We start from the raw sequence: 27,254 nt of genomic DNA, 5'->3' as shown, positions 1-27,254 counted from the left end.
ACAAATTGTTTCAAGAAAAGCAGTGCCTATTTACAGTTAATTTTCATTCCAACTTCATAGTCCTATAGTAATACAAACTAAAAACTACTATATTAGGTAGCACAGTTAGCCTGCCAACTCTGGAGTGGTCTATCAAGCAATTGTAGGGAAGCCTTATTAAATCAAGGTGAAATCCCATCATTTTACAATAACATACACATGTTAACACTCCTGATTTGAGTTTTTTTATATTGCATTTGAAATAATTAAAACATTTATAATGATTACCTGTTACAAAGTCTTTCCATTTCTTTTTGATTTTGTTGTGTCCTGTGGTGATCAAGTTAAGCCTTCTAACTTCTCACTGGACCTTGGAACACATATTTCACTATGATAAATACCACACCAGGCTTTCATCATATTCCACTCAAGTCCTCAACTAAGTAAGGGCTAGATGGCCGTTTTATCAAGAAATTTTAATTTGCCATTCTGCCAATGATGTTAGAAAAACTGGAAACTGTATATGTAAGATAAAATATATTGTTTTCTTCCTTGCTAGCTGACTTTAATTTAATATAGTCTTACATTACCATATTTGTATTAATATTTATAATCTAACAAAATTATTTTAAGAAAAGGAAACATTTATCAATGTGTGTAATTTTTCCTGTTTTAAATGTATACTATTTGGAGTTTTATGTGAAGTGCTATAGTATTAAATGTATACAGTGTTTATAAATGGAATTGTGCAATATACATGTAAATTATTGTTTGGAACTGTATATAGAATATTACCAGAGTTCATTTTTATCAATGGTATTTATTTGCGAGAAATTTTGAAATGGCAAGTCACTAATGTCAATAAGGAAATAATTGACGCTTTTGACCCATGGGTACACTGGGGATTTAATCAATTATGTAAATTGTAATTTTTAAAATAAACTTAAAATACATTAAAACTCTCATTTATTGCTATGGTGATAACAGTGTATTGTATATTAGGTTTGGTTTTTCAAAAATGTTTGCCCTTACAAGCCTATCATGTCTTTTTGGTTGATCAGAATGAAGCCCAAAGAGTTATTGTGAAGAGAATCTATCAAAATGCCTTTCTTTGCACAAACAACAGGTGTAAAGATACTTTGGGATAGCAAAACTAGCCCTGATAATTGTTCTAATGATCTCATTAGTCAAAAAAATTAAAAAGCCACATACATCTAAGGTTCTATCAACATAGAAGTGGATTGTAAGTACATGCTGGAGGATCAAGTGTCTAAGAGAAAGCATGAGTAGATAGAAAAGAAGAGGGTGATGCTCTGAACTTTGAGCCATTGAAGAGGTCCTTTACTAGCCAAAATCACAATCAAATAAGACTGAAGGCATCAGGTTCTGATAACCCAGAAGCAGTAAATCCTACTCAATCCAGCATAATGTGCTTCAGTGGGATGTTGTAGTCAGCAATGTTTAAATGTAGCATTATGGCAGAGAAGAACAGGTACAGACAAAGTTCCAACATCAGCCCTTAGATAAAGGGTTTTCATTGAATATGAGAGACACATTTTACTGTTTTATTGGGGTTGCCATTCTTACATTTAATATATGTGGGGTGAGTAATCTTGTTTAAAAAATCCTATACTTGTAATTGATATTTTGAAAACTTCAGTATTTGGACTGAACTTCATGTAATGGCAGATTTATAAGATCATGCTGCTGGCCTTTCTTGTTGCTTAAAAGGAACATTTCTGATTTGATCAGTTAAAGCTACAGATAAGAAAAACTGAAATGAACCTTTTCAGACTTACTTAATGAATTTTGGTACAGTTGTGTTGTGAATGGTAAATGGAATTTGTAGTCTGACAATGTAGTGTTTTTTTCTAATTTTAATAAATAAGATACCGTATTCCATTTTTGTCTAAAATATTGCTCAGCAGCACTTTTAGAAAAATGAGTTTGATCAGATGGCCTTTCCTGTAATTAGAAAAGTTAACTTATTAGTACATATTGTTTAAATTATCCAATCATTTCAGTAAGATGGTGTCAACCAAAGTGAATTATTTAGATAAATAAGTGAACAGTATGTATTCTCATTTAAAGATGATATAAAGTACCTGGAAAAAATGAAAAGGTTTATTATTAATAACAGGCTTCTTATTAGTACAGAATGAATTTGCTTTTTAAAGTAAAATCACATGCACTTCTTAAAATGCTTGCACCCAAACTTTAACAATTTAATAAAAGTATGATAATCTGAAAGATGTAGATGTGCATACACACTTGATTTACCAACTGGTAAAAAAAACACTCCTGCTCAGTTCAACAATTTTAATTTGCCATATTATTCCTTAAAATAGCTATATGATCCTTTTCAGTAATTCTATGACATAGACAGCATTTTCATGCTCAATATGCCCTAAAGCTTTCTTATAAGATTAACAGCATATGGCCTTTCCAAAACAATACACTTCAGTGAGATTTTTTCCCCTTGTAAAATGCAAGTTTTTCAAATTTCTATATGCCATCATTTAGTTCATTATCACAGAACACTTTAGCATAAGCACACAGGTTTTATGTTTTTTGTTTTGGTTTGGTTTGTTTTTACAGGAAATGTGTGGTAACTACTTTCGGTAAGGAATGATAGTTAAAAGAAAAAGATGTACACTGCTTCATTAAAAGATGTGGATTCTGTTTTCAGTTAAATTGATCATTCATACAGAGTTTTCAAAAAGGAATTCTTATTATGATGAATAGAGTTTGTTTTGCACAGGATAATGGTAAAAAGTACAACTTGTCAAAAAGCAATGCAAAAATTAGATTTTACATTCTTCCTTTAGGACTAGACAAAACTTTGAAACCTGAGAGCACAGATATTGTTGAGTAAACTGCAAATGAAGTAAAAAGGATTGAGTTATTCCTCAACTAAATATGGTGCCAAATGTGAACATCCTTTGAAACATTAATAGCATTTGGTTCTTGTTTGAGTTAATTCAGGCTAATAACAATATTAATAAAATTATTTTCAAATATGACTTTTTCATGTTGTGGCTGTCCAGTTGCTTACTCCATTTCTGGGTCTTAATTTACTGCACTCTGTGTTTTTACTGTATTTTACCCTGGGTTCATTCTTGTTCTGCAGAAAGATCTCTGGAAAACAACTGTCCGTAATTTTTATTATAAGCATGGCTGCTGCCTTTTGCTTGACACTGTATTGTTATACATGAATCCAGAATATGAATGGATGTTTAGATATGAGATTTTTCCATGTTTATAGACATGCGATGTGGTATTTACACCGGGAATCTGAAGTGATCACGACTAAAGTCATATCTGGTTTTGTGACTCACATGAGGTTAATGGTAATGTGATATAACAGAGATATACAAAGTTTGTCAAAAGTTTATTTGCTCTTAATGGAATTAGGATACAGGATAAAGTTGAAGTAGTTAAAATAAATGATCAGGACTAACAGCTACTATTAGCGTTTTAAGTAGTCTCCATAGGACATGTGTTTAATGTGTTTGCACCTTATTCAGTTGTCTTGTTAATTAGCTGCTACATTCTGTTATGATATATGAAAATCAAGATATATTTCTGAAGACTTGTGTTTGTCTTTTACATTACATTTATCTTTATGATGAAATTTGTGTTCTGCCAAAGGCACCCGGCTTTAAAGTGGTAGTACCATTTTGCCACATGTCCCTTCACAATTTACGATACAAACAGTTCAAGGTAATGATATGGGTGGTGCAGATATGGGTTTGCTGCCCTTCTTGCTTATGTAAATAGACATTTCAATCACCTTATATGGAGAAAATCTCTTTTTTACATATTCATAATGAAGTTTCTTGCACTTAATATTCGGTGCAAGTTGGCTTGGCATGACATATTGACTGTGGAGTAAAGAATGCCAGCTCTCCAGTGCTATGATTGTGTATTTTGTGGTATTGTTATATATCATAAGTGTAGTGATGCAGTATAGGCTCTTTCTGGTGGCATTCTTTTCATGGGTCTCATTTTTTCTGAGGGAACTGGGTATTGCCTTGGACATTCTGTATCTCACAAGATCTTTTTTTTTTGCTAGTGCTGCTGGAAGTTTTTTTCTTGCATATAATATTTAATACAGCTGTGCATAGACCCAAAAATGACTCTTAAATCTTTAGATGAAATGCTAACTGACTCTCACCCAATTCTTAATTTTATAAATTATAGCATTTCATATAATCTCCCTTACAGTGTATTAGCACCTGTGAAATAAGCAAGAAGTCATTCATGAATGGATCTGTTAAACTGAAGGTAATTTGTTACAAACTGAGGAAGGCATGAGATTGCAAAAATTGTTTTTAGATATTTTTTTTGTGACATTACTAATGCTTTAAATGTCAGTATTTTTTGTCAGCTATATAACTGCTTCTGTTTATTTTTAGATGCAAGAGATGGGCAACACAGAGTCATCACGGTATAATGCTCATCCTCCGATGGAAGCCTTGAGACCAAGAGTCCAGTCAGTGATGATGCAGCATGGTCAGCTGACAACTATCAACCAGTCTCAACTTAGTGCACAACTTGGGCTAAACATGGGAGGAAACAATGTTCCTCACAGTTCTCCTTCTCCACCAGGCAGCAAGTCTGCTACACCTTCTCCTTCCAGCTCCGTTCATGAAGACGAAGCTGACGAAACATCAAAGGTATTAAGATCTGTATGACCTTACCTTTATTGAAGGTGAAATTTTTAAGTACTGTAATACCACTGTGAATATAGTTGCATCTTCACTGATACAATACACATCAGACTCTTCAAATATGCATCAGAAATCCTGTCTGAATCATGATGGATACATTGTGTTTTCTTCTTTTGATTTCTAATTCAATCCCTGCTTTCAGAGCAAGAATATTTTCAATAAAGGCTGCATCAAGATTGCATTCAATGATCAGTGATGTGCCAGACCATCACTTTTCATTTCTGCACAATTTTGTGACCTGAGCTTTATATATTCTGTTTATGATTAGTGTTACACAGATTTCCAAAGATACTCAAATGCTTTAATATAAAATTCCCTTGAAAGATAAATATACTGTAATACTGCTACAATTTTGTTATTTGCTCACTGCAGCAGTTTCTCCTTGATAATCGCAGTTCGGTTCATGTGAAAAATAACACAAATGGAATAATAAAGATCATATTCAGCAGTTTATGTTAAGAATAACTTACTTACACCTGAAAATAATTAACATAACATGACTTTATCCACTGTAGTATTTTTTATATTTTATATTTCATATAATATTAGAAACTGAATGTTTTCTAAAACAGGACATACTTTAATAATGGACAGTTTCTATTATCTGTTGTTATAAGAATAATGCTTCAATCCTCATATGAAGTTAAATTTACTAATACTGTATTACTGCATCCTTGGATTTTTTTTTATTTAAAAAACACTATTATGTATCTAGGTTACAAAGTGAATTGTTTGCTTTTTTATTCTATGACCAATAAAAATCTAGAGATTATATTTTATGTATGTATACATGTTCAATTGAAAGCTTAATAAGTGTATTTCTTATGTTAGGTAAGATTGTAACCAAAAATAATTAATTAACAGTTTCCAAAAATATTTATACTGTAATTAACCAATAATAAGTGATTTGCTCATTTTATTCCCAGAGGTCAGCAGGCTGAAAAGAGCATGTTAAAATGATGTTTTGTTTCAGCTTGTGGTGAACCTCAGTTCATTTGCACTTTGGCTTTCTCAGCAAATTGGCACAGAAAGAACTTGAGCTTAAGTTCTCATTTGTCAAGCAAACCACCCCAGTCATTTGGCTCCGTGTTATTTGGCTGAGATTTGCCAATTCTTTATATTGCATTTGGTTATGAGTTTAGTGTGGTGAGCTACTTGTTGTAAGTAATGTATTCTTTGATCTGGGATGTGATAACTGAAGGGGATTTCATACCTTGCTTCTGAAGTCCATTGTGTGCACACACCATACAATTATCGCTCACTATAGCATTTATTTGCATGTCTAAAATAGTGTTAATATACTGGGGTCAATATACTTCGTAAAACCTGCATTTTCTGCACCACGTGTATGCTAAGATATTATGATTTTAGAAGAAGATATTGTTAAATAAGTTTATATATTCTTTACCATTTCTTGTTTAAATGTAGTATATGATATTTAAAATTCTGAAGAGCTTCCTAATCAGGTGCTTTGCTCAGTACATATAAAAACTGTGCAGGCTACAAAAAATAAAATATACAGGTCTGTAAATAGTTAATGCTTTAATGCAAATGTAAAAGTGGAAACATTCTCACAACTATAGGGTAATAACAGATTTCTGAGTCATTGAGGATTCCAGCTGTTCACATTCCTCAGTGAATAAAAATAAGGAAACCTCAACCTCTGAGCTCTGTTTGGAAAGCTTTGTTCTATGCCTTTTATCTATTAAATATTTTGCTAAGAAACAGGTGAATAATAAAAACTGTTAGTTGTGCTTTTTAGAGCTTTCTCTATTCTTTCTATAGTATTTTGTCTTGTCTTTTTTTCCCTTTTTCTGATGGATATAAACCGTAACTGTCAAAATATATGAACTTTAATATGTGTGTAATTCAGTAGTTCATTAAGCTATTAATCATGGTATATATTTTTATGTCATTTGTCATTGAGCAGTATTTTTTTTTTTGTTCAGTTTTCTGACGCCTTAGTTTCTTAAAACATGCAGAGCAATACTGTGTGGATACCTGAGGGTATTTCCAGCTGTACATCTGCCAGCACAAATGTGCTTGTATAGTATTGCATTCTTGTTTGTAAATTAATCTGTCCATCTTTATAAAGTCTACATTCAGTTTGTTTGGAAATGCACCACAGTGCACTGGAAAGGAGTCATGAGATAAAAGTATGCAAAACACTGATCTTATCCCTCCGGTGTGGTAAGTGATGAGAGATTTTCATAGACAATTTTATTAGAAGATCATATTTACAGTATTTCATTACTTACAACAGTCACTAAGAAACTGATTTCTTTCATTGTGCCAAGTTGCATTTCACAATATGGTAGAAAGAGAACAACTGAAGATAGCATTAGTAATTTTGTTTGGTTTCTTGATGGTAGACATTTATTCAAGCCCATTGTATGATGAAGCAGTTATCAGCATCATTATTTGTAGCAATATTAAATCAACATTGAATGAATCAGCTATGAATCTTACCACCACCAGTGCTGTCTTCTGTAATAATACAGAGACTTGCAGTAATGTCTGTATACCTCAAATGATTTCCATGGTCGATGGACTCAATTATTCAACAAGCCATCCAGTATATAAATGTGGCACTAAACATCTATTTGTAAAATCACAGTAAGCCAGGAAACATAAAATCATGAGAGCAGAGGAAGTGGTAGTTATCAGAGAGGAAGTGTAGATAATAGATGGGATATGAGTATATCAGCCAGCATTGATAAAAGGTCAACATTAAAAAATAAATAAATAAATAAATATGTGCTTACTTACTTTAACTTTACTTTTATGTACTGTAGGTGGAATGGTGGCTCTGAGGCTAGGGATCTGCGCTGGCAATCGGAAGGTTGCTGGTTTGAATCCCATAAACGCCAATAGTGACTTTACTTCATTGGGCCCTTGAGTAAAGCCCTTAACCTGCAATTTCTCCATCCTGGATATTAATATGCATGTACGCCATCCAACCTGCAAGTAAAAACCTGGTGGTTGGTGGCAGAATTAGCACTCCAGCCACCATAAAAAACCTAACACTGTTCCATTCCATCGGAACTTGTGTGGTGCTGTGGTGCTGAGGTGTCACCTATTGCATGGCTGCACTCAGGTCCTAATCTGAGATCCTGAGTTGATTTGTCATGTGGTGAGCGCAGCAATGTGCTGTATCACCGCACGCTCCTAACCTCTCTCTTAATTTAACCCTTAATACAAACATTCCCATGCTACTCCAAGTAATTCAGCTAGTGTTTAATATTGCTGTTTAATATTGATGGAGTATACTGTATAAATTCACCTCTTATTCATAAAAGTACTACAGGTCCCTTTAGTGTTAAGGCTTATGGCACTGGTGAGTGCTGAAATGTTGCATGTTGATTAAGACCTGCACATAAGAGCTTCGCTGTAATCTGCACATGTGACAATAATAACCCTGTAAATCGTGTAAACCTATAAGCTACAGGGTTGATAGATGCTGAGAAACAAAGAAAAAGAAATAGTTTTTAAGGTTCCTGGAATGGAAAAAGCAGTATGTTGGAGTGAGTGTTAAATCAGTGGAGTAGTGTTAAACAGATGTTTTTAATAATGGATAGTAAATGGTGAAATGATTGTCGAGAAAGTGTAACGTGGTGGAAAACACCATGATAGTAGACCTGAGGGACAGAAGGACTCCAAAGAAACACATTGCTGAAGCTATCTTAAGCAGAAGGAAATGGCACCAGCACAATCATAAATACCGAGTATTTATCTCTATAATTTAAAGATGAAACAAAACAAATTGGTATGTTTCATTGTGTATTTACATACTGTATTTACATATTTGTTGAAGTCAATCTTTTTGGTTTCCTTATTTGTACTTATAAACTTTACAAATACAATCTGAAGAACTGTTGTTTGTCGGTACGATGCATATGGAACATTATACCAAAAGGTCTATTTTAATATGGCCTCTCTGAGCAGTATAATAGAAATGTATGAAAAGATCTAGTTATATTTGATAAATCCATATGATGCGAGCAATTATACAGATTTTACTTATAAAGGGAGCTTTTCTTTTTGTTTTGTATTTGTCAGTGCTATTCCCTAATTGGAATGTTGATGATAGACAGTTTTTTTTACGTTAGAAGCCTCTACGGGTGTATAAAAGCACAAGTGTATGAATATTTTGCAACAGACATTGCAATCTTAGCTTTATTACTTGTGCCAGGCTTCATATATCTCCTATCCGGTGTAATATAAATAAAGAAAAATCATTTAAAATAATTATTCATGCTTGTTGAGCAAAATGTGATTTTGTCAAACTTATCTCTTATTCCAAAATCTCCATAAACCTAATTTTAAAATGCAATACACATTAAGGTTCAAGGGAAGATATATTTTTTAATATTATAAATGTCTGGTATTTAACTAAAGCGTTGCTATGTCAGATACACATTTACCATATATTTGAAATATGGAAAACATGTTTGGTGTTTATCTGAAAAATCAAAGCAATCATTAAAGCTGCTGTATCCTATAATCATAACCAATTTTACAATAAAAATTGAAATATTTGATGTCTGCTTATTATTTCCTTCTGTGGGCCAGCTCCAGATGAAAGCAAATCTTTGCGATAGACAGATTTCTCGTCCCTGTCAGCTTGATTCAAAACAGATGGGTAATTGACAATGATTTAAGCCATTCAGTACAGGATGCAGTTAAACTTCTGGTGCTCACAATAGGGAATATTTATAGTGCTCATCTGAATTTTGTTTTTAAAAAAGTAAATGTCCTTAAAGTCTTTTATTATTTTACCTGTCATTGTGGTTGTCTTTGCTGTAGAATATCATATTTACTCATTTAAAAACATGCAATACCCTTTTCGCATAGATAATGTGTTTACATTATTTTAATTATTGAATTACTGTTAAAACTGTAATAAACAATATGTGAGTTTAACCTATTAAACATTTAAAAGCACATAGCTATGTTTTGATTCTAATTTACTTGTAATGAAGGGGTCATGTTTTTATCTGTAAAGCTCACACTTGCTTTGCTATTTAATTACTTTTTCTCTAAAATGTTACAAAAACTAAACTTGGTTCTTACCACTATATCAGATTGTCACCCTGAAAAAATTAATAAGCAAAACAACTGTAAACTGTTGCAGTATTTATATAGTACTAGTGTAGATTGTTTACAATCAATGTAATTTGATTCTTTCATGTCTGAAATAATAATCTCCAAAATGTTAATGGTCTACTTTGATTGAAAAGAAAATATTACATTCTCTTACACATACCATTTTTGTTTGTCATTTTGGGGGTTCTTAATTCCCTGTGTTATTTTACTTTTTGATTTATAGTGTTTCAAAGTGTAATATTTTGTTAGAACAAGAGGAATGCTTGGAGGTGTAATGCCATCAATGATGCCTTATAGTAATGACTTAAATAGGTCAGACCGACTATAAATGGTACAAAAATGTCTAGACAGTGCCATAACCAAGTCATTGTACTCTTGCTCTGGGTATTAGCTTTGACATTTTTCTCAGGTACCTAAAGTTAAAAATGTGAGCAAATAGGTAGAAGAGCAATACATAATTATCTTTATTAGGATTCACTGTAGAAAAAAGACAAGTCACAATGTATATTTTTAAAAGTCACTTGCAGTATTATAGAATTATGCTATGGTGACTGTTATTGTCTTTTTAAGTGACAAGATCATAGTACGAGGATTTCATAACTTATGCATCTGTGAACAAACTTAAACACAGTAACTGAATGGTTTGTAGAAATACAATAGGTTCTTAGTAATTATATTACTATATTATATTACTCAGAATGAATTAATGTAACTTTCAGGCTCATTCAAAAGAACATTTTATGAAGTGTAACGTTGTTTAGAACAGTATACAGAGTATTAATGTGTATAGACACTTGCAACTCTGAATATTTTTTAATTTACTTAGTACAAAGAAATTAAAATATTTCATGTCTGAATATGTAAGCTTTAAACGGTTTAATATTTCAGTATTAAATCATTCAGACGCTAAAACATATACAGCCCACATAATGTATCTACCCTGTGAGTCAATAATTTTAAGCAATAATTTACATGTTTATTCAGTAGCATTTTGTATCATACAGTAGCTGGTGCGAAATAGCTTACTGACTTCTACAAATTTCAGCTCCAAATTTCCATTTTACTACAACAAATTTCTAATAAATATTGAAGGACACTGTTCGCAAGACTGAAAAGCACAGATCAGTTGCAAATATTAGGTTTTCTACAAAGAATGAATTCTCAGGCACTTATTTTTTACAGAGTTTGGATCAAAATTAGTCTGATTAGTCAGGAAAATGTTGATTTCTTCAACGAACATAGTATTAGCTTGACTTTTTTTCTTAAACGAGCACATTAATTATCTCACCATTCAGTTTTCTGAAGAGTTAGTAAAGCCTGGAAAGTAAGTCTGTAATTATTGTGTAGAACACTAAGCTGTTAAGTGGGTGTGCATTTAACAAGAATAAGTCAAACTGAATTAAATTTACAAGAAGCAAATTTTAAAATGTATACAGGTGGTTATTGTGATACGATAACTTTATCTTCCAGGCAAAGTCCTTCCGTTTTTAAAAAGACAAATTTAATATATAACTATAACATTAAAATCGTTTGAGCACAAATTGAGAACAATTGAGCCAGAAACAATTTCGAAGGAGTTTTTTGGTAGCAGCACCTTGGTACAAAAAGGCATTGTATAAGCAGAAGCAGTGTAGAGGACTATGGCAGGATGAAGGAAATCTAACGTCTTCGATCTTGAATAAAAATTAGTACTTTGTATACTTTGTATTATATTATATACCTAATCAAGATGTGGAACAAACAACCAAGCCATGCAGTTATGAACCCTGCCCACTTTTAAAAACTTTTGGATGGGATACTTTCACAATGTAACCATTTCTTAGAATATAATAGTCACCTCTCTTTTATAAAGCTATTCATCAACCTTATTAACTCAACATACTGCAACAAGTTGCATCTTGCTACACTGCTGTATTTTAAAAATGCAAGGATAGAACCCATCCTTTCTGATCCCATCTCGTGTGTGTGTGTGTGAATGTATGTGAATGTTTGTGTTTTTAGATACATTTATATAGGTGGATTTACTTTGTACACAACAGCAAAATGGTATCACTAAGTTAAATAAGCCATCTTGTGATAAAACCTTTTAAGTTAACTGTTCTTCAGCTAATACAGAAGTAATGTGATATGTTTTTATTTTTAAAACTAAATATGGCCCTTCTTTATAAGAAACGTGTAAGAAGCAATTTTTTTGCTCTTGTTTGTATGAAAAGGACGCTCAAGCTGCAGAAAATTATAATATTAAAAGCAGACCAATTATTAAAAGTTCTGTGTTAATAACTACTTTAAAGTAAACATTTACTTTGGGTATAGAAAATATAAGTTTACCCAGTGCTTCATTATATTTTTATATGTATATACATGGACAGATATTTTATATATACTATATATGTATTTAGTTCAATATGCTTTTCAATCCTCAATACAATACCCTCTTAGAGAATGTACACTTTGCCTATCCCAAATAACGGTGATTGATCCCAGATGAACAGCTACAACTTTAGCAACCAAACAGCATACAGGCTCACCCAGATTGTCATGTGGCCTCTTGTAAAGAAGAACATTTGTACTGAAAATAGGATAAATCATTTTGGACTTGCATAAATGTTTCAACTGTCCCAATAATTACAGATAGAATCTACCAACAGTATGACCAAAATAGAAATTGCATTCTTTTACTCATTCATATTTTATAGTTAGTATTTTTTAAATCTTCTTTATTACTGTTATGTGTGGTTGCATAGCTACATGATATGTAAACCATGGAAACATATTTATGCCCTCCAGTTATTTTTAATCCACATAGGCTATCAGCTGAAGCCTAACCCAGAAGCATTATTGACAAGGCAGGGACCAACACTGGACACCAGTCCAGCATAGGACCCTCACATGCATATCTGGTTTTGCAAGTTGTCATTTACACGAAATATGTGTCTTTGTAATGAGGGATGAAACCTGAATACCTGAGGACATTGTGGCAAGCACATGGAAAGGACGTGCAAACTACATACAGACAATGAATGGGTCATGGAGTCAAGTCCCTATTCCATTATCATAGAGACAGCAGTGATAACCACTATCCTAGCCTCTAAAAATATTAAATTGCATTTAAATTAAGAAATATTCTTACTTACTGTAAGTTATATTATTCTTTTCAGTTATAGATTTTCTAGTTTTCTACTAAATCAAGTGACTCATTTCTCCTTCCTTTACATTATACATGTGGGCAGTGGGTAGAACATTAAAAAAATTAAAATGGTTTACCAACAAACACCGAGTATTGTACATTTAATAATCTTACAGCTCATATCACCTTACATAATGTCATCACTCATCTATTGAAGACAGTACATCTGAATTAACAGCATGACGATTGAACAGAACAAGCTCCCACTCTCAATAATATGAAGACGTGTTTTGTAGTTTCTGCGTTGAATGCAGTTGTCATTTTTCATTGTAATTCTTAAGTATTTGTTTCACTGTGTATCTCATGAAAATGCTGAAGAAATATTACAAAGAAAAAAGCAGAAAAATTGGGCTTAATGGCCACCCAAGAACACTCAACCATCAACACTAATCTTTCAGCATTGCACTACAGACATGACTGTGTTAAATGTGCATTTTGGTTCACTTCATTGCTTTTAATAGTCTGGTTGTATGCCATAAGCATGCAACTCTACCTTTATCTGTGTTTGGTTACAAATGAAAACATTTTGTTTTCTTACTGCCTTACTAAAATTACCCAGGAAAGTATTGTTGTTAAAAGCATGAGTACTTTATGTCAACTTGAGGCAGCTGCTCACAACAGTTCAGCTTTGAAAAAAAGATGACTTGCTGATCCTAAATGGAAGTGAAACACACAATTTACTCTTTACACAATATACTGTATTTCTTCAGTGATTTCTTCATAAATCAGATATTTATATTTTTTAATGTGGGTAGTATTCTCAATAGAGGGGAGAACATCCTAGCAGGCATATAATTTTCCTTCCTTAATTATCATTATTTTCATTCATATATGAATGAATTAATGATACTAAGGTACTGTGGCTTCACATAATTTTAGACATTATTGTGAGTATAGTTAGAATTATTTTACTATACTGCTCTCTTAATCATATATTTTTTTACCATTAGGGTATGCTTTGCCTTTTTACAAAGACTTCCTGTGATTTCCCTTCTTATAAAATATTTCCAGTAGAGATTTATTTATGGAAACTGAAAAGCCATTCCAGAAGTAAAATAATCTTGTAACAATGAAATTCACATTAGCATTAAAATATAGATTTAGTTTAAATAAGTACAGTAGGTAGAGCTGGTTTGTACTGATTTGCATTTTGAAAATCAACATTGGCGCTAGATAATTAAGTACACTGCAGCAGTTCATGATAAAGCAGCTTTGGTGATTGACCAGTCAGAAATTCTTAATGAGTTTTCATTATTTTGCCATGTTTTTTCATTAATGTTTCATTTTAAAGCTATCATTGTACATATACACATACATCTTTTTTATTGCATTAGAACATTCTAAATGTTCCATTCTAAGTGAACATTCAAATTGTTCTATATAATCATTTATGTTTATAGTGCAATGTTTTCTTTTCTTTGTATATTTCTTTTAAAAAGGTTTACAATTTTTAACCTTGATTCATACACCTGTTACATAAGCATTTTATGATACAAAATTTTTATATGTTGCACGTGAAATATATTATCCTTGTTATTCCATCCATTTTGGTGTAACTAAGTTATGTTGCTGTCGTATGGATCCATCATTCGGGGTTGCAATCTTGCCTCCATTCATTTTTTGTGTGGAGTTTATGTTTTCCCAGTATCAATGTGGGGTTTCCACCCACATCTCAAAGATGTGCGTTTAAGTTTAATTGATGATTTTAAATTGACAGAGTCTGAGTGTGTGCAAGAGTCCTGTGATGGAACAGCAACCAATTTGGGTGATGGTTCTTCTCCTTCTGTAGATGCAGAGAAGATGGGTTCTAGCTGCCCAGCAACTTTGAATTGGGTTAAATGGGTTTAAGAAGGGCATGTTATTTCCAGATAATTTTTTACATTTCAATATTTACATATAAATATTAATAAATAATGTTTCTCAACAGTCACAAACACAGAATAGAACTACATAACCTTGAACATGAATATTCACTTAAACGATAATGGTTTTCACTCCATAAGCTTATATGTTTTGTGTTAATATCTGATTATTTGCCAGTAAACAGCTTGTCAGTTTTCTGTTAGGTTTTATTATGAATTATCATCACATTTCTATTTTCAGATAAATGGAGCAGAGAAAAGACCAGCCACAGATATTGGAAAGAAACCCAAAACTCCAAAGAAGAAGAAAAAGAAAGACCCTAATGAACCACAAAAGCCAGTTTCTGCCTATGCACTCTTTTTCCGTGACACTCAAGCAGCTATCAAGGGGCAAAACCCAAATGCCACTTTTGGTGAAGTTTCCAAAATTGTTGCCTCAATGTGGGATGGCTTAGGCGAAGAGCAGAAGCAGGTAAAGCAGAAATTGTTTCATTTGAAAGGAATTTTAATTTTGGCTTCTTTTAATCAACAAATCATTCTTTTCCTTTTCATTTGTGGGACTGACTTTCTTCGGCCAATTTCATTATGTGTGGGTTATATCTTTCAATTATGTGGAAAATTGGCTCCCACACTTCTGCTTTGGTGTTATACTCACACTAGGCATACATTTATACTACAGTCTTTAGATAAGAAGCTATATTTGCAATATACTTTGAAGTAAAAATACAATAATGTAAGAATGTTCTTTCGTTTTTCTCTTCCTCTATCCTTTCCCACTTCTATGAGTGGTTGATATGTTTGCTAATTTCTTTATGTTTTATACAGCAGTAAGAACATAAGAGATACCTTTATAAAGCATGAACATATTATTTAATGCTAATTTAACTTCTGCTAAATTGATGTGAAATAGATTAGTGACTCGGGAGGTTTTCATTTTTTGTCTACTAAAGAACCTTTTTATACTTTATTGGAAGTATATCAATAGCAGAATTCAAATAAATCATTAATATTTACATTCATTTTTAGGTGCATGGTGAGAACATTTTTAAATAATTCTAATATTAATTGATTTACACAAACAATTATATAGGTTCAATAATATGTGCCAAATAATTTTAGAGTTATGATTAAGATAGCATTTATTTTTATGGTCTTGCTGTGATTCTTATTGTATGGAAGAAAGCTAATTATTTCAGCCATGACTAGGGAAAAGGTTTTGAACTGAATTTTGAATATATATGCGTGTGCATGTGTAGATAGATAGATAGATAGATAGATAGATAGATAGATAGATAGATAGATAGATAGATAGATAGATAGATAGATAATTTCCTCCTATTTTATTTTTTTTTCTTTTGAGTTCTTTTTTTTAATTTGTTTTTCAGTTTTATTTTCTGACATCAAAACACTTCAGTAGTTGTACAGCTAGACAGAAAAGTTTAAATATGTTGTCTCCATAAAGAGCTTTATAATGATGGTTGACTCTGTTTTCAGGGCATTTAATATACTCAGCTTTAAATAAGACAGAAAAGATCCCTGAAGGCTTCAAAGTAATATTTTTTACAGCAAGTATGTTCTGTCTCTCTTTGATCCTAATTTCCTGGAAAAAAACTGTCCTTTTGTGTTATCATCTCAAAGATTCAGTGAATCATCATACACTGGGTGAAAAAAAAAGAAAATTATATTACCATATGTTTTGTGGGGATGGGGGCTGGGTGAATGAGAACTGCAGCAGAGGTGTAATTTTTACCATAATGATCTGGGGTGCCTTTATAAACATCTACACCCTTGCCTTTGTTGTCTCTCTTCCTGGAAACATAAGCTTTTTTGGAGTTTTACTTAACTACTCTAAGGGAAACAAAGGCTAAGCAGCAGGTATCATGAATGTTACCTAACATATGCTCTCTTACAGCAGGTGTATAATAATTACTTTAGTTTGTTTAATGAAGAAGGTGCAGCCTCTTGCACATTTTTTTTTTAATTTATCAAGCATACAATCAAGCTATGTTTATTTTAAAGCATCTCCCCAAGCCACATTACTTGTAGATAAACAGAACTTTTTGTCCCCAGGGAGAAATTTGGCTTTTTACAGAAGCTGCTTAAATAAATTAATAATAAATAGGCTAGTAATAAAATAAATAAATATAAATACACAGACTCTTTGGTCTAAACACACACCTGAATGATTAAAGAAAGAAAGAAAGAAAGGAAAAGTTCTGATTTGGCTTTCACAGTCACAGTGAGCCATTATGCAGACGTATTGTTCTTTGTATGAAGGAGCCCCATCAACGTCTCTTGACACACTTCTGCTGAATGCTTTTTTGGCTGAAAGTACTCAGTGTTAGTGTGTCAGAAAGAGAATGTTCAGCATTGTCCATAGCGTACAGTAAAGTTGTTTGTGTAGTACTACAATTGATGTAATACCAGGTGAAGTGAGTTAGTGAAGTTTATACAGAAAGTCAGAGATGACATATCAATTAGCAACTATGTAGTTTACCATCCAGCATCTTGGCCATTAGGCCCAATAACATTGGACTATGGAATTTTATAACCTTATGTACTTTTCCTAAATGTGAAAAAGGCACAAGAGTTACTTTTTAGGTGAGTACATGTTTGGCAGAGGTGCCCCAGGGATCTTTAGTGCCGTGTTCTTGAGAGCATTGCACCTCTGGCAGGTTTGCCCTCAATTAATTTTTCTGGGGTATAACTGGACAAATACTAGTCCAAACATGTAACTATTCTGATTGTTCAAACATGAAAAAAAAGAAGAAGCATGCTTACAACAGACGTATTGAGATTTACCCCTGTAGCCAGTGCTTTCAGTGTTTTTTGCCAGAGAGTATTTCTGGGGCACTGCACATAGCCCAGTTGAGGTTAACCCACAAAATAAGATGTGAATATGCATTGTAGGTAGTCTTTAGCAAGATGAAGGATAGGGTGAAAGTGTATAAGGTGTAGTGCAAGTAAAATGAAATGCATGGAACAGATCTGAACATCAAAAGTGTGTTTCAAGTAGTAGTTTTCATTATGTGAAGTACTTGTTGTATAGAGTTACTTGATTAGGGTTAGAAGAGTTTCTTGATTTTTAATGTTTTCATTTTAAATGTCTAGCCAGTATATCCGTTGCCTAAGACACATTTTCAATAACGTTGCAAATTAAATTCTGAGGTAAATATATTCAATTATCCGTTCTAATTAAAAATAAGTACAATTGGGGAAATGCATAAAATTAGACTAATTAAATAGAAGGTATATATTCACTGAACAATTATTAGGAACACTGTACTATTAAGGGTGGCACGGTGGCGCAGTGGTAGAGCTGCTGCCTTGCAGTAAAGAGACCTGGGTTCGCTTCCCGGGTCCTCCCTGTATGGAGTTTGCATGTTCTTCACGTTGCTGTGTGGGTTTTCTCCGGGTGCTCTGGTTTCCTCCCACAGTCCAAAGACATGCAGGTTAGGTGCATTGGTGATCCTAAATTGTCCCTGGTGTGTGGGTGGGCTGGTGCCCTGCCCAGGATTTGTTTCTGCCTTGCACCCTGTGTTGGCTGAGATTGGCTCCAGCAGACCCCTGTGACCCTGTATTAGGATAAGCAGGTTGGATGATGACTGGCTGACTGTACTATTAATGGGTCAATACACATTTTGCTCTCAAAGCAGCCACAAATCTTAATGGCACAAGATGTTGGAAACATTTATTTGACATTCTGGTCCATGTTGACATGATTGCCTCAAATAATTTTTACAGATTGTTTAGCTGTGAATCTCCCATTCTACCACATTCCAAAGGTGTTCTGTTGGATTCAGATCCAGAGACTGGGAAAACCACTGAAGAGCAATGAACTTATTGTCATGTTCATGAAACCAGTTTGAGACTTTTTTTTTTGTGAGGCAATGTATTGGCATGCTGAAAGCGGCCATTACAGGAAGGGTAAATTGTGGCCATGAAGGGATACATCAACACACAAAAGGCTGAGGGCATACAAATGATGATTGATTATTATTAAAAGGCCCAAAGTGTGCCAAGAAAACATTTACCACGCCATTATATCACCACCACCACCAGTCTAGACTGTTGACCCAAGGCAGGTGGATGCATGCCAAATTCTGACTCTGCAATCTGTGTGCCTCAGTACAATTTGAGATTCATTAAACCAGGTTATCTTTTTCCCATCTTTTGTTGTCCAGGTTTGGTCAGCCTGTGTACACTGTAGTCTCATCTTTTTGTTCTTGCCTGACAGGAGTGAAAACCGAGGTTGTGTTCTGCTGTTGTAGACCATCTGCTTCAAGGCTCGATGTGTAGTGCATTCTGAGATGCTTTCCTGATTATCATAGTTTCACACAGTGTTTATATGAGTTAGAGCAGCCTTTTTGTCACCTTAAACCAGTCTGGCCATACTTAACTGACCACTCTCATTAATAAAGCTTCCATCCGCAGGACCGCCGCTCACCTGATTTTTTTTTTGTTTTTGGCACCATTTTGAACAAACTCTAGAGACTGCTGTGAAAATCCCAGGGAATGAGCACTTACAGAAATACTTAAACCAGCTTGTCTGGCACCAACAATTATGCCACATTTGAAATCACTGAGATCACATTTTTTTCCCTGTTATAGTGTTGACATGTGCATTATCTGAAGCCCTTGACCTGTATGTGCACAATATTATGCATTGTGCTGCTGCAACACGATTAGCTGATTAGATAATTGCATGTATAAGCAGATGTTCCTAATAATTTTCTCAGTAAGTGTATTTGTGACCCAAGATATATGGGGAAACCCATTATACTGTAAGAGGACAATATTATACATGTCTTGTGGCTAATTATTTAGGGCGTTTTGCTTAATTGGATGCCTTTATATGCATTTGCCACTTAATAAGTATAATGAGCAAACAAGTCTTTTAATAAAAGTCAGCAAAAGCCTAGCATTAAGCTCAAACTTCGAATCAGAAATGAAAAAAAACATACAGTGGCTAAGTGATCAAGAGAACTACCATAAATGGGGCAGGCAAACCCAAAGTCAAGAAGGAGCAAAATTTGTCAGTCTGAATTCTTAATTCTTTTAATTTGATTTGCTGATTTGTTTTCACAGTGAGCCTTTCCTTTTTTGTTATTTAAAGTTAATATGAGTGACATTTAAATAAGATGGCATCTGTTGTGTCACAAATTGATGCCTGCACCACAAAAACCAAGTAACAACAAAGCTTCCATGACAGCAATTAGGAAAAATGGGAAATATAAAAAGTATAATGTAACTTCCATCCATCCATTATCCAACCCGCTATATCCTAACAACAGGGTCATGGGGGTCTGCTGGAGCCAATCGCAGCCAACACAAGGCACAAGGCAGGAAACAAACCCCAGGCAGGGAGCCAGCCCACCACAGGGCACACACACCAAGCACAATTTAGGATCGCCAATGCACCTAACCTGCATGTCTTTGGAAGGAAACCAGAATACCTGGAGGAAACCTACACAGACAAGGGGAGAACATGCAAACTCCATGCAGGGAAGACCCGGGAAGCGAACCTGGGTCTCCTAATTGCGAGTCAGCAGCACTACCACAAAGCCACAGTGCTGCCTATAATGTAACATCAAAGCAAGAAATTAATAGTTAAAAAACATTTTAAAAAACAATAAAATGTTCTTAAACCATTATAGAACTTTTAATAATCTAGCCTTGCTTAGTCCTGCACTGTATGTTAAATATAGTCTGTATGGTTGAGGGTATTGATACAGCTGACTCGTGGTTTCTTAGGCAGTTCTCCATTATAGAAAACAGGTAAAGCCTGTAATCTCCCTTGAATGAGAGAGGAGTTTGTTCAGGAGACTGTAGTAATGGCATAAGTGGAGTTTTTTAGAAGGGTTTACCATAATTAGTTTTAAGAGTACAATTTAAGTAGTAAGAGAAAGGAGGAATTTGTAGTACTTAGGTTGCCAGTAAGGCAGTTGGTGCTGATAACATACTGTAATTTTTTATTTAATTCTGTGGCTTACACTGTGCCATGTCAGGCCATTCTTATATTAGAATTTTATTGAAAATACCATACAAATGATTGGACCAAAACAGATTAGTAATTGTCATTCCTTCACTTTTTTCTTTTCTGTTTCTTTCTAAATATGTTATTAAAATTGAACATTTATGTTTAACCACAGGTGTAAATGGGATCAGGTAACTTCTGGTTCATTTGCCTTTTTGTGTCCCACATGAAATTGACAACTGGTACAAAAAGCAAGTAGTAGTTAAAAAAAAAGTGAATGTAGCTGTTTAAGACTAAGGTGTACAAATAAGAATTGGGAAGCTTAACAGGTAACCAAATTAGAATGAAGTTCAAAATATTTTTATATACACTATACTGAAGAACTCTTGTTGGAAATTCAGGAGTTCAGCATTCCTTTGCTCACTGATACAATTAGTTAACTGAATGTGATGGACTCTTTAAATGCTACATTTATCTATTGCTTCCATTGCTTAACATTAAGTTGTCCATGAAAAATAAATAATACAAAGATAGATGGGCAGTTTTCTGGAATGTCTGAGGACATTACTGTTGGATAGTTACATGTATGTGTAAGCAGAGAAACTTCTCTCTGACTGCCTTTGCTTCCATTCTTTCATGCCCTCAGATTGTGTAAACTGGCTGTCCAGAAAGAGGGGCACATGACCACTTAGGAGGTTTTTACTGTTTTCATTGTTTGAATTTTTTTCCATTAATGTCAAGATATTTTTTTCTCAATAATATATTTTTACTCGTTTGGTTAATTTTATAAATGCATTTTGGCCACGGTGGCAACGATAATATCTTGAGTGAATCATGTAGTTATGTTGAGACAAAATTATTTCGAAAATGCCAAGTTTAATTACTTATTCATCGAGGGCACTTTTCAGTCATTTATTTTGATTTGTAGATGTATAGATTTAATGTACAGTACTTTAAAATTATATCAGTTGCACCCTATAACCCAAAGTTAAACATCTCACTATTTTCAAGCAAAAGCTGAATCAATAAATTGCTCCCTTCATGCTGTTGATTTTGCTTATTTGATTGCAATACATCTCTTGTAAGTCTGTACACCATGTATCTAGTATACTGGGTTGGAACCCCATGCCAGGTCATTGTCCAAGTGGAGTTTCTGTGATCTCCTATCATGGGTTTTCCTTTGGCTACACTGATTTTCCTCCCACGTTCCCGAAGATGTTTTTGTTAGGGATATTTGTGATTTGTGTTTGTGTGTGTTGTTTGTGTGATAGACTGGCACTGTGTCCAGGACTGCTTCCATCCTTCCTACCTTCTGCCTAGTGCTGCTGGGGTGGGCTGTGTACATCTACCAATACCCCACCCAAAAACTGGATTAAGTGGGCTTGAGAATGTTATGGTATATTATGTTACATCTATATATGATGAACTGAATTGCCATTAGACATGGTTCTGATAAGAAAAGTACTAAACTGAACAGATAATATGGTTAGCACTGCTTATCTTACTGTTTTAAATCAGAACATTTTAATATAACATGTCTGGGTTTGTTTAATAATCAAACATGTCTTGTTAAAAATAGTTTGATAAAATATTATTTTAGTTAATCTTGTAAAGTTGGAATTCAAAACAAGGAAAGGCTGTGCACAGCATAAATATAAATCAACATGTGATGTTGTCATAGAGATAGGATATGTCAAATGATATTTCAGTTTGCCATATGCAGTCTCACTGATAAACAATAACTTCTTTAACTTTTCAGTTATACAAGAAGAAAACAGAAGCTGCCAAAAAAGAATACCTTAAACAACTTGCAGCCTACAGAGCAAGTCTGGTTTCTAAGGTAAGCCTGGCAAATCTAAATTGTTCAATTATGTGTTTATGTGTAGTTAAGAGGAAAATAAAATGTGAATACACAGAGAGATGATCTGCTAGGTGAAGTAGTATTTCAGACAAAGTTGTATGTATGCTGATTATATGATCATTTGATGACATTTATTAATGTGCAGAAAATTGTATGGTTGTGCAGTACCTCTCATCATTCATACAGCAGGTGGGACATTTACTGTTAGCTTGCATTAGTGCAGCAGAAACAAAATATGCTCAAACGTTTGGCTGTGAATCAGAGGAACAACAAACTTCTCCATAATATAGGGTGGTCCAGATCTAATTATGCAATTTTCATTATGCTATAACTTATTAAGTTTATTACATAGAAAATCACCCGAAAAATCCCTGACCATCGAGGAGTGTGTGAACTGACGACATGAAGAATCGTCTTTGCACTGAACTGGAATTGTCCCTGCATAAATCAAAGTCATCAAGACGATCTGGACCTGCACAATTAGATCTGGGCCACCCTGTAGACAGAAGAGTAAAAAAATACAATGTAAAGAAAATAAATACTTTATAATGTGCATTTAAAATAAAAATGGCTATCAAGCATTTATACTTTAAACTGCCATGTTAAAGCATGGTTACCATAACTTTGCAATCGCAGTGCAAATTTATTTATTTATTTATTTATAATCAATGATAATAGAAAAATAATAAGCAACACCACCTTATTGCCCCTGACTATACAGAGTTTGTTTGGGATGGGTTTTTCAGTTACTCACAAAGAAACATGCACACTCTTATAGACTATGATTAAATATGCTTTATTATCACAAAGGGTGACACAAGGCTGCAGTAGTAAGCCCTGCTGTTTCATAGAGTCAGTGTTCTGGGTTTGGATCCCATGGTCAGTCATCGTCTGTATAAAGCTTCTATTATTTCCATTTTCTCTCTGGATTTCCCTCTGTCATCAACAAAGACGTGTACGTTAGGTTAACTGGTTAACTGGTTAACTGTCCCAGTGTGGTGTGTGCATAGGTATGCCCCATAATGGATTGGCACCTTCTTATGGGCTGTTTCCAAATGCTATTAGGATGGACTTCAGTGCCCTGAGTTGGATTAATCAGGTTTGGTATTGTAGAACAGAGGTGTCAAACTCAGGATCCCAAAGGGCTTTATTTTCTGCAGGTTTTCATTTCAGCTGGCTTTGTAATTGAGAACCAATTGCTTCTGCTAATGGAATGTATTTCTTATGTCTTAATTTTAAATAACTTATCTTTTTGAGTCTCATCCCTGTTTCATAATTACGAGTCAATTCTTGCCATTGATTAAATGCATTATTTAATTCTGTAGGTTGTTGGTGTTCACATCAGACATTTCTAAACGGTTGATTATTGTTTTATCTAAACCTTTTGTGCACCAGAACAGATCAGTATTTCTCTGTCCTTTATTTTTTATTTGTTAAGAATTTAATTGGAATATTTATTGCATGAAAATATTTAATTGGAATAAACATTGCATGATGGACACATATGTGGGAATGGGATCAAGTTAGCTGATTATCTGATGGCTTGCTTTACTGAAAGCAGTTGAGTTTTCTGAACTGAGGAAAGGAACTTAAAAGAAGGAAGTTCTGTTAGCAACAATAATTGGCTAATAATTAGGAAAGTAGATGGAACAAAAACCACTGCATCCCTTCAGGACCAGAGTTTGACACTTATGATGTAGAATGTACAGTATGTATTATTCTACATTTTCTATACATTGAAATTCAGTATCACTTTCTTGTTTTACAAATGTGACTTTTAAAAGTCTTTTGCCTTTGTATGTACTGGGATTTATGGCCGCACCCATGTTCTTAAATGAGGCTTAGTGCCTTTTGAAAATCAGCTCTGATGTGATATCCTTGACCATGATCTTTTTTTTTAATTATTGCTTTTCTTTGTGGCTGGGAGTCATAAACACAAGTAAAATGAAACCATACTTGCATGTGTGTGATGTTTCATTTTCAACCTCATGAAAATAAATTCTGGGTAACCTTGGATATTATACATACAACTAAAGAAAACTGTTAAATACCTAGTTTAATTATCATTAAATGTAGTGTCTACTTTTAAATAAAATAGTCAAAAGGCTATGTATATGATTTTAGATTGATTGATTATTTTTACTGTCCACGTCTTTATATCTGATTTAGATTTGAATTTAATCTAATTACATATTGGCATCAATTAATATATTACAAAATGCTGAAAAAATATTTCTTTTATGTATTTGCACATGTGGTGACCAGGTTTTGCCACTTTTCTTATCAGCACCTTTTTCCATTAGAATTATTATGCAGTGCAAATACAACATGTGTATGCTAAAAACAAATTACATGTAAAGACATCTGTGTCTCACAGTGTGCTAGTAGAAAAGCCTACAGAACAGTTTAATGTGTTCTTAATAGAATAAAGAGCTTGCAGGACAGGAAAAAATGTGTATACTTCAATAAACATCCAACATTATGCCATGTTGTTCCTCTTTTCTTTCAGAGTTACACTGAACCTGTTGATGTGAAAACATCCCAGCCATCACAGATGATGGCCTCCAAACAGCAAGTTTTCCACGGGCCATCACAAACACATTCAGGGTTATATCTGGGACCTCCATACCACCAGCAGTCAGGAATGAATCCCCATCTGCCAGCCATGCATCCAAGCCTACCGAGGAGCATTGCTCCGAAGCCTAACTCTCAGATGCCAGTGACTGTTTCCATAGGAAATATGACTGGGTCACCACCACCTCCACTTCAGATTAGTCCCCCACTGCACCAGCATCTCAGCCTCCAGCAACATCAGTCTATCACAATGCAGCAGCAATTAGGAAATCACCAGCTACAGCTTCATTCTCCAACCATGCAGCAGGTATGTTTGAGTTTTGATTTAAACCCAGTTCAATATTAAGTCAAAGATAATGCAAAGTGCAATAAATCTTTCCATAAAGTATCATGTAACAAATGCTAAATAGCTAAACAGGAAACAGTTAAAAAAGTAAGGTATACCCTGCTTTACTGCTGAAATATATACTGTATAATCCATTGCAGCTTTAAGATTCTAAAAATATATTTTGGCTGTTGACTTGTATTCAGATAATCATATATTTTTTTAATAATCTTTCTTTCATTTAAGCTTCAGTAATATTTTAAAAGTTCTTCCAAATAATTATTATGTTTATATGAATACAATATAGAAAAATCTGGAGTGTGCCTGTTTTGTGTATTGATTTCTCCTTATTAAAATGAAAAAGGTTTTAGTGTTCATCCTCATATTACATGTATGCAGTAATGAATAATATAAAAGTCTGCCATTAAAGTTCAATGATACTAGTTTCACTTCAGAAAGAAAGGATCACTGGAATATACTCATCAAACATTTACAAATAAGAAATACGTTACATCTGTCTGGCTTTCATCAAACTGGGATTTAACAGGTAGAAATTCTGTTTTTCACAATATTTTGAGACATAATTGTATTGAAAATATAACTTTAAATGCAGTTAGGTGGTTCGACATCAGAGTTGGGGTAGTATCTCAAAAGAAGTAATTCATTACAAATTACTAATTAATTCTCTCAGATTTTAATGGGATTACTTTACTCATTAAATCCTGGAAAATCTAATCACATTACTAATTACTTTTTATTTTTTTTTTTTAACCCATGCAAAATGCAGGCCATTTGGAAAGTACAAGAATGACACCCAAAATATCCTGTAACCTATAACAGTGAATTCAGCAGGACTTGCATTAGCAATGTGCCATTTCAAACATATAAACCAGCAAGTAAAGTCCTTTAGTTCACAAATGGAATACTTTTAAAAAACACAAACATTACCTTAGCAAACAGTAAAATTATTGCTACTGGCCAGCAGACAAGAGCAATTTATTAATCAGTGAGGCCCGCTCCTTGCAGTGTTAAAACTGTGCTTGTGTCTCTGTGTCTTTTCTCTCTCAGAGCTCCTTACACTGTAAAAAAGAAACCTATTGATGATAAAGAAATCATTTAGGTTTTATAATCGACTATCTTACATGAACTGACAAATACACTTGTATGTTCAGTTACACTGTTTGAACACAGATATCGCCTTCATTTTTGATAAAAAAAATTCTAAATCGTAGTGCTACATTTTATGACACATTTTGATTTGATAAGTTGATATCTTTGACCCTGTAAATCTAATTCCTTATGAGCTCTTTGATGAAAAGGCTCAAATTGAACAATATTATAATGCATTTGATTTTTTTTTTTAAAGTTCTCAGCTGCAGCTGCTGCTCACATTGTTTTGTTTTCCTTAAAGCAGAACCAAGTTTCCTCAGTTAATCATATTCTTTCAGTGTGTTATAAAACTGATCTTTCAAAGTAAACCACAAATGCTTTATTTCTCAATAAAGACAAGCTGACCTCATTACAATCTGAAGTAAAACAAACTATCATGTAATATAGAATAATAACAGTCTGTTATAGATCTGACAGCATTGTAAAACTCTATGTAATGTATGCCTGCATAAAAAAATAAATAAAGTACATATGTAGTGC

General features: G+C 33.6%; 1 protein-coding gene across 5 annotated transcripts in view; it reads left to right on the top strand.

Annotated features, from left to right (window-relative positions):
• Positions 1-27,254, top strand: part of tox (thymocyte selection-associated high mobility group box) — a 253,725-nt gene that overhangs the window by 208,034 nt on the left and 18,437 nt on the right. For all 5 annotated transcript variants that reach the window (XM_039754561.1, XM_039754559.1, XM_039754560.1 and 2 more), the window contains 4 exons: positions 4,398-4,658; positions 15,109-15,339; positions 22,604-22,684; positions 25,215-25,586. In XM_039754561.1, the coding sequence (XP_039610495.1) occupies positions 4,398-4,658; positions 15,109-15,339; positions 22,604-22,684; positions 25,215-25,586 (945 nt within the window). The remainder of the gene's footprint in view (positions 1-4,397; positions 4,659-15,108; positions 15,340-22,603; positions 22,685-25,214; positions 25,587-27,254) is intronic.

Source organism: Polypterus senegalus, chromosome 5 (genome assembly GCF_016835505.1).
Source record: "Polypterus senegalus isolate Bchr_013 chromosome 5, ASM1683550v1, whole genome shotgun sequence".
NCBI classification, from domain to species: Eukaryota; Metazoa; Chordata; class Cladistia; order Polypteriformes; family Polypteridae; genus Polypterus; species Polypterus senegalus.
The sequence above is the reverse complement of the archived record's forward strand: the minus strand, read 5'-3'. Positions and strand labels throughout refer to the sequence as shown.